Source organism: Oryctolagus cuniculus, chromosome 18 (genome assembly GCF_051225735.1).
Source record: "Oryctolagus cuniculus isolate XC-2025 breed Fujian yellow rabbit chromosome 18, ASM5122573v1, whole genome shotgun sequence".
Lineage (NCBI taxonomy): Eukaryota > Metazoa > Chordata > Mammalia > Lagomorpha > Leporidae > Oryctolagus > Oryctolagus cuniculus.
The window spans coordinates 18,483,914-18,497,725 of record NC_142884.1 but is presented as its reverse complement, the minus strand read 5'-3'; the positions used below and the strand labels follow the sequence as shown (position 1 = coordinate 18,497,725).

The 13,812-nt window shown below is 43.8% G+C and overlaps 1 protein-coding gene across 1 annotated transcript; it reads right to left on the bottom strand.

The window, feature by feature from the left end:
• Window positions 1-1,910: 1,910 nt before the first annotated feature.
• Window positions 1,911-13,565, bottom strand: LOC100345749 (uncharacterized). Its single transcript, XM_089319068.1, is given in 8 exon segments — window positions 1,911-1,954; window positions 1,957-2,023; window positions 2,025-2,530; window positions 2,533-2,856; window positions 2,859-3,225; window positions 4,408-4,472; window positions 8,446-8,574; window positions 13,396-13,565. Coding segments are annotated over 8 exon segments (1,533 nt in total). The 5' UTR covers window positions 13,427-13,565.
• Window positions 13,566-13,812: the final 247 nt, after the last annotated feature.

Genomic DNA, 13,812 nt, shown 5'->3' with positions numbered 1-13,812 from the left:
AGTGAGAGAGAGAGACAGAGAAAGGTCTTCCTTTTCCATTGGTTCACCCTCCAATGGCCGCCGCGGCTGGCACGCTGCGGCCAGCACACTGCGCTGATCCGAAGCTGAGAGCCAGATGCTTCTCCTGGTCTCCCATGCAGGTGCAGGGCCCAAGCACTTGGGCCATCCTCCACTGCACTCCCAGGCCACAGTAGAGAGCTGGCCTGGAAGAGGGGCAACCGAGACAGAATCCATCGCCCCGACTGGGACTAGAACCCGGGGTGCTGGCGCCGCAGGCGGAGGATTAGCCTATTGAGCCGCGGCACCGGCCGGGACACTTCTATTTTCAAAACCATAATATATCCAACCATAAAAATGATATAAGTGTTAGAGAAATTTAAATCTAAGAATTACTTGTAAAACTTGTCTGTTATCTCAAAAGAGAACAAAAAACAATTTCACTTTCTATGTCTACATATTTCATATTTTCTTCACAAAAATACACATTTCTAGTTAAATATATCAGTCAATAAAAATATCTTCAGTATGGATTCAACCTGGAAAACAGAGAAAGCCACAAGCAGCAAGCAAAAGCAGGGTACTTCAATACTTCTTCCCCAAACCTAGAGCTAGGATATTTATAGTCTTTCTCGCCATCAGCCTGCTACATAATAAAACCCTCTTCTATACATGTACTACCCCTGTCCCCATAAATTCACCATCCCCAAATTCCTCCTGGAGCTGACTCTCCTAGGTCATGGTCTGGGGAACCAAGGTTAAATCAGCCACACTATCTGTCAGGTCTCTTGTTTGCAGAAAATCAGACATCTGACAACCGCCAGTGTTGTTTCTTTTCTTCCTTTTTTTTTTAAATATTTTCTGCATTTATTTGAGAGGTAGAGTTACAGACAGTGAAAGGGAGAGAGAAAGATCTTCTTTCTATTGGTTCACTCCCCAGATGGCCACAACATCTGGAGCTGCGCTGATCTGAAGCCAGGAGCCAGGTTCTTCTTCCGGGTCTCCCACGTGGGTGCAGGGGCCCAAGGACTTGGGCCATCTTGTACTGCTATCCCAGGCCACAGCAGAGAGCTGGACTATAAGAGGAGCAGCCAGGACAACCGGCACCCATATAGGACGCCAGCGCTGCAGGCGGAGGATTAACCTATTATGTTGTTTCTTTAACACTCAGTATTGAATCAGTGTTCAAGTGTACTTGGAAAATAACACTGGCATAGTCTCCATTCCCTAATTTCTTTTTTTTTTTTAAAGATTTATTTATTTTATTTGAAATTTACAGTTACAGAGAGAAAGGAGAGGCAGAGAGAGAGAGAGAGAGAGAGAGAGAGAGAGAGAGAGGTCTTCCATCCAATGGTTCAATCCCCAAATGGCCGCAAGGCTGGAGCTGCGCCGATCTGAAGCCAGGAGCCAGGAGCTTCTTCCGGGTCTCCCACGTGGATGCAGGGGCCCAAGAACTTGGGCCATCCTCCACTGCTTTCCCAGGCCATAGCAGAGAGCTGGACAGGAAGTGGAGCAGCCAGGTCTCAAACCGGTGCCCATATGGGATGCCAGCACTTCAGGCCAAGGCATTAACCCACTGCACCACAGTGCCGGCCCCTCCATTCCCTAATTTCAACATATATAAAAGTACATCCTTCAAGAATTTGCCTGACAGACCTTCCACAACCCCCCATATCTGTTAAGGAAGGTCAGAGCTCCTAAATGAGCCAGCAGTTCTCCTTTGGGTGGACTAGAGATGTGACACTTAGCAGTACAGAGTCACACATACTACCATCACACATAAGATGCCTCCATTTTGGTGTCTAGCAATGGATAACTTGCTAAAGGTATAGCCCTGTATGTATAATCTGATGACTGAGAAAGTGTGACTTCTGGTCAAAGGCTTCATTCCATTCCTTATACACATAAAGTTTTTATCCCGAGTGTGTTCTCTGATGTCTGTTGAGGTTTGACTTCTACTGAAGCCCCATCCATACTTCCTGCAGGTATAAGGCTTCTCTCCTGAATGTGTTCTGTGGTGTCTAATAGAGGCGTGACTGCCTGCTAAAGCCTCGCCCACACTCCCTGCACATAAACAGTTTCTCCCCTGAGTGTGTTCTCTGATGTGTGATGAGAGTAAAACCCCACTCACATTCTGTGCACACAAATGGCTTCTCCCCTGTGTATGACCTTTGGTGTTTGTTAAGGTGTGACTTCAGGCTAAAGCACTGCCCACATTCTAGGCACACATAAGGTTTAACTCCTGAGTGTGTCCTCTGGTGTGTCTTGAGGTTTGATTTCCAGCTAAAGTCGTGCCCACATTCTGTGCATACATACAGCTTCTCTCCTGTGTGTGTCCTTAAGTGTCTGATGAGGTGAGACTTCCAGCTGAAGCCTTACTCACACTCCCTACAAACATAAGGCTTCTCTCCTGAATGTGTCCTCTTACGTCTGATGAGGTGTGAATGCTGGCGAAAGCCACGCTCACATTCCTTGCAAACATAAGGCTTCTCACCGGTGTGCACCCTCTGGTGTGTAAAGAGGTTTGACTTCAAGTAAAGTCTCGTCCACAATCCTTGCACACATAAGGTTTCTCCCCTGAGTGTGTCCTCTGCTGTGTGATGAGGTTTGACTTCCAGGAAAAGCCTCGCTCACATTTGCGGCACACATAAGGCTTTTCCCCAGAGCATGTCCGGTTTTTGATGAGAACTGACATACTGCTAAAGCTTTGTCCCCACTTGGGGTACAAGTGAGGTATTTTCCCTGTTTGTGTTTTCTGGAGGTTAAGTAGGTTTGACTCCTTGGTAAAGCCTGGCCCAAAGTCTTCATATTTGATTGCTCCAAATCTTGAGACTTCTAAACCATGCAATACTTTGTTTTCTCAAAGTCTGCTTTCTGTTCTGGCTTGGGCCTTATATCCATCCCTGTGATGTCTTCCTTGGACCTCACTGGCTGTTTGTCGGGTGGGCTAGAGAATCTTTGTGAAGTGCCACTTTTGCTTACTCTTCCAAACAGGGGCTTAGAATCTTCTTTCTCTTGAATTTCCGCTGTGTTGTTCAAGTAGGATTGATCAAAGAGTTTTTCCTGCTGTTGTTTCTGATCATCTGCATAGTATTTCCCTGGATGAGGATGATTTTCTGTACACAAACATGAAAACAGCTGAGGGAGATGGCTGAACCACATATGTTGGCTGAGGGCTTGCCTACTGGAGAATATCTGAAGGCAGGAGGGACAAGGTTGAATTTCTGGCTTTGATCCCGTTGAAGAAAGCACATTTTCAGAGGAGTCACAGGTGGCTCTGCCAGTGCCAATTTTGCTTGCTTACTGGTCATTCATAACTGTCATTTACAAGCTCTCTCTCACCCACACATGGATTTCCCTATTTTTTAATTTCACTTTATGAATTACATTTTCAATTGTCAGAGCTGGCAAACTCATTCTGCCAGGCCAAATACAGCTTGTGACCTCTTTGCATAACCCACCAGCTAAAAATGGTGTTTGCCTTTTTAAGGAGTTGAAATAAAAAGGAATAAAGAAAGAATGAAAACAAGAAAAAGGATAGAGCAATAGACAAGGTGACAGAGAATGCATGTAGCTTCAAGTATTTGCCATTTATAGAAAATGTTTGGGTCTGGCATAGTGCATTAAGCTGCCTCCTGAGATGTTGGCATTCCATATGAGCACCAGTTGGAGTCCTGGCTGTTCTACTGATCCAGCTACCTGCTAACACATCTAGGAAAACAGCAGAAGATGGCCCAAGCATTGGGTCCCTGGAACTCATGTGGGAAATCTGGATGGAATACCAGGCTTCTGGCTTCAACCTGGCCCAGCCCTGGTCATTGCAGCCATTTGGGTGAGTGAATCAGTGATGGAGATCTCTCTCTCTCTGCCCCCCCACCTCAAACCCTCTCCCTCACTCTGTCTTACCAAAAAAAAAAATAAAATCTAAAGAAAAAAGTTTATTGATCCCATTCCTACTACAGTATAAAAAACTCCTATCAAGGACTTACTTTCATATTATCTGACAGTCCATAAATGCTCAGGGATTTCAGAAATCAATCAAAAGAATACAAATAGAGAAGTATTTATTCATGGAAAACACTGAACTTCAGATAAAAAACAGTAGGAGCCCCAGATTACTGGAGTTACTCTTCCCTTTTCTCCCCTCTCCTTCTTACACAGTTACTGTGGTGGTTGTAGCAGGGCAGGCTGTAAAATGATCAGTGTTGCTGCTACTGGAGAGATTCACTTGATTTAGAGTGGAAGCGAGAAACCAGCACCCAGTGAAGCTGTCAAAAAAAAAATAATGATCTCAGAACTAAGTGTACAGAGTAGGCTAGAAACTGCTGTCTTAGGTTGCAGTCTTGGTTGACAAAAAAACAAACAAAACAAAAAACCCTGGTGGACTATTCAGAAATTTAGCAGGGAAACCCTGAAGTGAGCCAGCTCCAGAATGGCTTGATAAGGTCTCCACACAACCATGGCTGACTGGAAGGCTGTGGGCAAAAAAGGAAAGACTAGCGGTAGCCAAAGCTATCTACACATCCCTGACAAGGAGGCTACAACCAGGCCGAGGGGAAGTAAGGGCTCAGGGGAAGTAAAATACTGTAAAAGAATTGAAAACTGTCTGATTTTTGAATGTACTCCCCAACCCACACACTTAACTCTCACTATACATAGGAGTCTTCCTCATTCAAGGTCTTTGAATACAGGCTATGATCGATTCTTGCTGACCACCAAGCTCTGTAGCCACAAGGTTGAAAGCTAGGAATCCAGGGTTAAAAATAAAAACAAGAATAAAATTTAAAGATCAAACCAAAGTATCATCTTCACAGAAGAGACATTCCAGAGAATTAATCTAGAAAAGTTACTAAGCAAATAAAAAGCAGAAACAACAAAAATCTTCAGGCAGGAAATACGTAATGTACCAGAAGAGCTAAAATATCATGTCTAAAATGCCCAATTATAGGACGGATGTTTTATCTGGTGGATGGGACACTAGTTGGTGCCTGGATTTGAATCCCGGCTCTGCTACCAGTTCTAGCTTCCTGCTAATGTGCACTCTCGGGAGGCAGCAGGTGATGGCTCAGGTAGTTGGTTTTCTGTCACTCATATGGGAAACTTCGTTTTGCTGGTTTCTGGCTTCAGTCTGGCCCAGCCCTGGGCATTGTGGCACTAGAAGTGAACCAGTGGACTATAGCATTCTCACTCTCATTCTCCCTCTGCCTCTCAAATAAATAAACGTTTAAAACATTCAATTTTGAGAAAACACGAAAGAGTGATCCATACTCAGAAAAAAAAGTCAACAGAAAACATTAGAGTGGGCCAAGATTTAAGAAAAAAAATACTTCAAAGCTGATATTATTAATATGTTCAGAAAACTAAAGAAAACAATGATTAAACAAATAAAGAAACCACTATAAAGAAACAAAAGGAAATTCTAGAATTCAAAAGTAAAATAATTGAAATTATAAAATTATCAGACAGATACAGCAGCATATTTGAGTGAACAAAACCAGTGAACTTAAGATAGATCAATAAGCAATTAACTAAACTGAAGAACCAGAGAGATGGGGGAGGGGGAGAATAAATAAAAACAGAGCCCCAGAAACCTGTGAGGTACCATCAAGCAGTGAGCCTAAGTAGGATGGAAACTGAGGAAGGAGAAAAGAGCAGAAAACATATCTCCTTAAATAATGGCTGAGTCAGGATTTGGCCTAGCAGTTAAGATGCCATGTAAGACACTCCTATCCACATCTGAATGCCTGAGTTTGAATCCTGGCTCTATTGCAGAGTCCAGCTTCCTGCTAATGTACACACAAGGTAGAGTGGAGAAAGCTCAGGTACTTGGGTCCCTGCCACCTATGGGGTTGATCTATATTGAATTCCAGGTTCCTGGCTTCAGCCTGCCTCAGCCTCAGCCATTGCAGGCATTTGGGGAGTGAATCAGTGGATGGAAGATCCATCTCTCTGTCATTGTGTATTTCAAAAACAAAAAATAGGGGCTGGCACAGTGGCATAGAAGGCCAGGTCTCTGCCTGCAGTGTCAGCATCCCACATGGGCACTGGTTCATTTCCTGGCTGCTCCTCTTCCGATCCAGCTCTCTGCTGTGGTCTGGAAAGGCAGTAGAAGGTGGCCCAACTGCTTGGGCCCCTGTGCCCACATGGGAGTCCTGGAAGAAGATCCTGGCTCCTGGCTTCGGGTCAGCTCCAGCTGGCCTTGTGGTCATTTGGGGAGTGAACCAATGGATGGAAAAACTTTCTGTCTACAACTCTACCTTTCAAATTAAAAAAAATTTTTTTAATTAAAAATAATTTTAAAAAACATTGCAACAGGAAAAGTTAATAATTTCTTGTTTGAGAGCACCTGCAAAATCCACAGCTACACCAATGATGAAATACCATAGCCTTTACTGGCTCAAGATTCTAGAAATCAGTATTCAGAGTTGGAACTGCAGCTGCAGATTTGAGAATTCCTAACAGCAAGAAAACCACAGAAGGAATAAGATAGAAAACCTTAAAATAAACTGCTCAAATCACTGGCCAACTAGTAGCCTATACTACTAGAGGGTGACAGAGGCATGGCAAAAGAAAACTAGGCAGAGATAAGAGATAAACCTATTCCTGAAAGAGCTGCATGGGATAGGATCTATGAATTTGCTGCATTTTCAACTGATGTGTTCTACCACCAGGGGAAAGGAGGTAGAGGTGAAGGCTTAAGAGCTTGAAATATCAGAAAACCAAAGGCCAGAAGAATAGCTGGGAATTAGTGAATCACTAAAATCAAGAAAACCACTGGAAATGGCTCTAAAATCTGAATATGATCTCTGCTCATCTCCTCAGATGACAGGAGAGTTGTGCAGGCACATGGGAGAACCTCCCCATGAGGCCAGGCTAAATAAAAGAAGCTCCTTCCGGGGTGAGAACTGCAGGAATACCAGCTGCTACATACTTCCAGGAAGACACGGCTCGCAGTTTGAGTTCAGATGAGAAACAGCAAAGTATAACAAAACAGAAATAAAAGGTATGCAATGGAGTGGGCCCAGTTCTTGAATGTAGCAAAGATTTCAAAATAGCTGTTATAAATATTTTCAAATAATTAAAGGAAATTATGTTCAAAGAACTAAAGGAAAATATGATGTCAATGAGAGAAAAGATATAGCATCTAAATATAGAAATAGACATTTATGAGCCGGCGCCGTGGCTCAATAGGCTAATCCTCCACCTTGCGGCGCCGGCACACCGGGTTCTAGTCCCGGTCGGGGCGCCGGATTCTGTCCCGGTTGCCCCTCTTCCAGGCCAGCTCTCTGCTATGGCCAGGGAGTGCAGTGGAGGATGGCCCAGGTGCTTGGGCCCTGCACCCCATGGGAGACCAGGAAAAAGCACCTGGATCCTGGCTCCTGCCATCGGATCAGCGCGGTGCGCCGGCTGCAGCGGCGGCCATTGGAGGGTGAACCAACGGCAAGGGAAGACCTTTCTCTCTCTGTCTCTCTCTCTCACTGTCCACTCTGCCTATCAAAAATAAAAAAAAATAAATAAATAAAAAAATTAAAAAAAAGAAATAGACATTTTTGTTTAAAAAAACAGGATACTTCCAAACTCATTTTATGAGGTCACTATTACTCTGATCTCAGACAAGACTCTTTTTTAAAGATTTATTTTATTTATTTGAAAAACAGAGTTACAGAGAGAGGTAGAGCCAGAGAAAGAGAGAGAGGCCTTCCATTCCATTGGTTCACTCCCCAAATGACCGCAACGGCCAGAGCTGAGCTGATCCAAAGCCAGGAGCCAGGAGCCTCCTCCGGGTCTCCCATGTGGGTGCAGGGGCCTAAGAACTTGGGCCATCCTCCATTGCTTTCCCAGGCCATACCAGAGAGCTGGATTGGAAGAGGCACAGCCGTGACTCAAACCAACACCCATATAGGAGGCTGATGCTGGAGGCAGGGGCTTTAAACCTGCTGTGCCACAGCGCTGGCTCCAAGACGAGACATTTTAAGAAAACTACCAGCCAAAATCATTCATGGTCACTGATTAAAAAAAATCCTTAGCAAATCAAATCCAACAATATATAAAAATGATTCACTATATGACTAAAGAAGGCTTAATCCAGGAATGCACAACTGGTTCAACTTTCAAAAATCATTTAATATAATTCACAATATAAACAGACTAAAAAAGGAATAGTATACAATCTTCTAAAGTAAACATCTGGAAATTTTTCTTAAAGGGCCAGATAATAAACTATTGTAAACTTCTGGGCCATACATTCTCTGACTCAAGTTCTCAACTCTACCATGACAGGAAAGCAACCAGAAAAATTTATAAACAAATGGGTGTAGCTGTGTTCTAATAAAACTTTATTTACATGAACTCTATTTACAAAGAAAAAAGTTATAATTTTTTGAAGAAGTGGAAAATAGGCATACTCTGATGGACAAATTTTAATTGCTTAAGGGAAGCCATTCTTACCCAAAGAGACCGGGTGATTATAGGTCTCCAGCATTACTTCCCTATGCAGCGTCCTCTGAGCAGGGCTCAACATCCTTCACTCTTGCTCAGTAAAGTCCAGAGCCACATCCTTGAATGCCATGAACACCTTTAACACAAAACAGAGCCCTGATCATCCAGGAGTCTGCCTTACCCACAGGTAAGAATGGAAGGCCAAGAGGATACCCTGAGGGAGGCAGAGAAGATTTCTAGACTTTATGTTGGATTGCAATGCTGATGCTAAGGATTCAAACACCATTCTTCTGCTCTTACCAGTCAGCATCATTTGTGCAGACTAGTGCCAATAGCCTAGGCTAGATGCTATGGAGGATAAAACAAAACAAAACAAAAGCTTCTACCTCTGGGGAGCTTTAAAACCTGACGGGGGTAGGCATTTGATATAGCAGTTAAGAGGCTGCTTGGGAGCCTGCATCCTATATCCAAGTGCCTAGGTTTGATTACGGTTCTACTCCCAATTCCAGCTTCCTTCCCTGGGAGGCACCAGGTGATAGCTCAATTACTTGGGTACCTGCTACCCAGGCAGGAGACTCAGATTGAGTTCCTGACTCCTGGCTTTTTCCTAACCCATCCCTGGCTGTTGCAAGCATTTGGGGAGTGAACCAATGAATTGGAGGGCTTTCTTTCACTCTCCCACTGCCCATTCTGCCTTTGAAATATTTTTTTTTAATAATTAAAAATAAAACAAGGAGAAGCCACTTACAATGATACAGTAAATTATCATCTTGCAGAGTCTGAAGAATTTCAGAGACTGCTTGGTCTAAGCAATTCTGTTCTACTTGAAGCAGCAGAGAATCTGGGGTGGTCGTGGTAGTAGTGGTAGTGCTTAACCCACCAATATTCTATATAGCAGGACTACCTCATATAGCAGGAGTCTCCTTCAACCTCACTCCAAAATGCACCCTTCTCAGATCCAAAGGGAAGTGAATGGTGGTGAAGACCATGGACTCAAACCATAATGTCTGAATTTGGAATCCATCTCTGTACTCAACTACTGCGACCAAGTTAACTAGTTAGTTAAAAGCTCAAACCTTCAGTTTCTTCTTCTGTGAAGTGAAAATTAGTGTTCATCTCGGGGGTTATGGTGAGGATTAGATGAGCTGTTAATTGTAAAGGACTCAGACAACTGAATACTGAACACAATTAAGGATCCAGGGAGGACTTCTCTAGCCATTCTATATAAAATTCCATCCCTCACTTGGGTGTTATCCCTCTCCTCCTTTACTGTACCCCTTTTTAAAAAAAATTATTTGTTTACTTATTTGAAAGGCAGAGAGAGAGAGAGCACGAGAGAAAATGATTTTCCATTCCCTGGCTCAATCTCCAAATGGCTGCCATCTGTGAAGCCAGGAGCTTCATCTGAGTCTCCCATGTGGGTGGCTGGAGCCTAAGTACTTGAATCATCTTCCGCTGCTTTCCCAGGTGCATTAGCAGGGAGCTGGATTGGAAGTGGGAGCAGTAACAACTTAACCCACTGTGCCACAATGCCAGCCCCTACTGTATTCTAAGATAATGCATGTATTATTTTTATTTTCCTGTCTTCCAGTAGACTGTAAATTCCACCTACACAGTTCACTGCTATTGCCCTGCTACCTAGAAACAAGACCTGCAAAGATTATCAACCTAATATTTTTAAATGACTGAAAATTATTTACATATTTCACTAGCAAATTTCAAATGAATCTCTGCACCCTAGAAAGCTGTACTTTGAAAGGTAAGAATATAAATATATGTATATATAGGATAAGATATAAACAAACTAAAGAAGCAACTAGGCAGTTTACAAGTATAATTTAAAGAAAATACATACAATTCAGCACTTACTCAGAGAATAAAACCATTTTTATATCTGCAGCCAAAGAGAGTCTCAAAATGCCAAATGGTCTCATAATGAAGATCAAATCAAGAGTTTGGCTGAAGCACTCAAACTTTTAAGGCCTCTGAAAACATTAAAATGATGCCTAGTAAACTAACAGTAGAAGTGGCATAGGAATATTCAACTTGCACAAACTTCTGGTGTTTCCCAGCAAATCAGAAGGGTTCCCTACTAACACTAAGAGTAGTAAGCAAGTACATATACACATGATTCAATATCATGTTGGCAAATTCCTGAATTGGATTTCTCATGCATTCTTGGTATTTACATTTTCTTTTTTCTTTTTCTTTTCTTTTTTTTTTTTTTTTTTTTTGACAGGCAGAGTTAGACAGTGAGAGAGAGAGAAAGAGAGAGAGAGAAAGGTCTTCCTTTGCCGTTGGTTCACCCCCAAATGGCCGCTATGGCCAGCGCGCTGCGGCTGTTGCGCTGCGCCAATCCGAAGCCAGGAGCCAGGTGCTTATCCTGGTCTTCCATGGGGTGCAGGGCCCGAGGACTTGGGCCATCCTCCACTGCACTGCCGGGCCACAGCAGAGAGCTGAACTGGAAGAGGAGCAACAGGGACAGAATCCGGCGCCCCGACCGGGACTAGAACCTGGTGTGTCGGCGCTGCAGGTGGAGGATTAGCCAAGTGAGCCGCGGTGCCAGCTGGTATTTACATTTTCATATTAATGAAATATTTCACAAGTGAGAGACATAGAACTCTCAGTTTTTCAATAAAATCCAGGAACATACAAATCATCAGCATAGGGGTGTAGGATTAAGAATAAGTCCTGGCCGGCACCGCGGCTCACTAGGCTAATCCTCCACCTTGAGGCACTGGCACACCAGGTTCTAGTCCTGGTTGGGGTGCCGGATTCTGTCCCGGTTGCCCTCTTCCAGGCCAGCTCTCTGCTGTGGCCAGGGAGTGCAGTGGAGGATGGCCCAAGTGCTTGGGCCCTGCACCCCATGGGAGACCAGGAGAAGCACCTGGCTCCTGCCATCAGATCAGCGCGGTGTGCCAGCCGCAGTGCGCTGGCTGTGGCGGCCACTGGAGGGTGAACCAATGGCAAAAGGAAGACCTTTCTCTCTGTCTCTTTCTCTCACTGTCCACTCTGTTAAAAAAAAAAAAAAAGAATAAGTCCTAACTTCTTTTCCTATCTAAATTCTATTCTTATTTATTGTGAAGGACAAAGAAGTCTGAAGGGACTGCCTTGTGGTCCAGTGGATTAAGCCACTGCTTGAGAAGCCAGCATCCCATCCTGGAGTACTGGATCTAATCACAGCAACTCCACTTCCAATTCAGCTTTCCTGTTAATGTGCCTGGGAAGGCAGCAGATGGTGGCCCAAGTGCTTGGGTCCCTGCCACCTCTGTGGGAGACTTAAATGGAGTTCTTGGTTCCTGGTTTTGTCCTGGCCCAGACTTGGCATTTGTGGGCATTTGGGGAGTGAACCAGTAAGATGAAAAATAGAGAAATCTCTCTCCCAATCACTCTTTCAAATAAATTATCTTTTTTTTCTATAAAGAAAAACAAGTCTGAAATAACTAAATTATCTCATATCAGAAATGACAGAAAAACAGCCTGGCAACTATGTCAGGACTCAATAAAAGTTAACTGAATTTATTTAAAGCAAGGTCATCATAGTCACCATACACAGGGATTTGAAAGCTTCCCCTAAAGTCCCTATATGCCTATATACCATATATCATCTATTTTCATATTCAAATCTCTTCTCAACATTCTTCCAAACTCAAATTACTCAAAAAACATTCTATATACATCAGTCTGGCATTCATGATTCTATCTAATCTGTGCCCACTCAGACCCAGAGGTGGAAAATGCAAATCAATGAGGAGACAAATAACTAATAAAAACAAAAGCAGCATGAAAATGGAGGCTGGCCAATGGTTTCAACCCCAGTATGAAGATTCCAGAAAACTTCAGCAAATAGACCCTACAGACCTCATTCAAATGATAAAGATACTGTTCAGCCCAAATTATCTGACACCAAAGGACCATGTTGCCATTGGGCACACTTATTTTCAGAGAAGCAAATAGTCTGAATTTTTGGTGAAATCTCCCAATTGCCAGGTGCTAAAAATAATCTCAAACACAAAATTCAAGTCACTCCTTGCCTCCTTGTTCCATATATAGATACCTGTCTGTATCTTCACATGTACCTATTTAAAAATCAACCTTAAATAAGTTCATTGACCAGGGCTTGTGCTGTGGCATAGCAGGTAAAGCCACTGCTTGCAGTGCCGGCATCCCACATGGGTGCTGGTTCAAGTCCTGGCTGATCCACCTCCTATCCAGCTCTCTGCTGTGGCCTGGGAAAGCAGTAGAAGACGGCCCAAGTGCTTGGGCCCCTGTATCTACGTGGGAGACCTGGAAGAAGCTCCTGGCTCCTGGCTCCATATCGACATAGCTCTGGCCATTGCTGGGGAGTGAACCAGTGGATAGAAGACCTCTCTCTCTCTCTCTCTCTCTCTCTCTCTCTCTCTCTGCCTCTCTGTAACTTTCAAATAAGTAAGATTAATTTAAAAAAAAAAAAAAGGTTCATTGGCCACTATAATCATCCCAATCTGTGGCAAGGGCACTGTGCCCAGTGGCCCGGTCTGAGACACTAACCATGCTTTCTGATCTCCTACCATTCCTATCTCTTGCTCAATTCTCCAACTTAACAAATCCTTGAGGGGCAGCTCTGACAGCTCCACTTCTCCCCAGAATCCTCCCCAACCATTTCAGGTCACAAGTGTAACACAGAGGAGTGAGTGTTGTTGCCCTACATCCACATTACTGTACAATTATGCATGAATGTCCCAGTTATCTTTTTAATTTAAACTTCTCTGTGTATTGTTCAGTTAACCACTTCTTGAATGACTGAGGGACAGATGGAGCAGAAAGGAATATTGAGGGAGGAGTATATGTAACACAAACCACTCTTCCAGAACTAAAAATGAACTTTGCCCAATACCAACATGGCAGCCTCCAGGGCAAGAAAAGTTAACTGATCCATCCTGTTGACAGTCAAGATGGAATGGTGGGTAATTCTCATCTCTTTTTTGGCTCTCAGGAGCCCTGTGGCCATTTTCCTGGTCTCCTTGGTGCTCTCCCTGGAGAGGGACAAAGTCTCAGAAGACAGATCTGAGGATATGAAGAGAAATGAGAGAGTGCCTCTAGATGGAAGTTCCTTCCCCACGAACTGAAGCAGAGTCTGCACCAGACCCTCACAATTAGGGATCAGGGATGTTACAGAAATCACCAGTGCAGCCCAGTTCCCATCCAGAACTCTGGGAAAGGGGCCTAGGTTGACTCAGTAAGCCCCAACCTCTGGCCAAGCAGTGAAACCCTTGTTGCCCAGCAATGAAGTAGGGTTTGTCTTGAGTCTTACGGGCTCAAATAAAGGAAAATAGCCTGGTAGTGCATATATTAGAGTGACCGAATTCAGAGGCAGCTCTGCTTCTCCATCCCAGG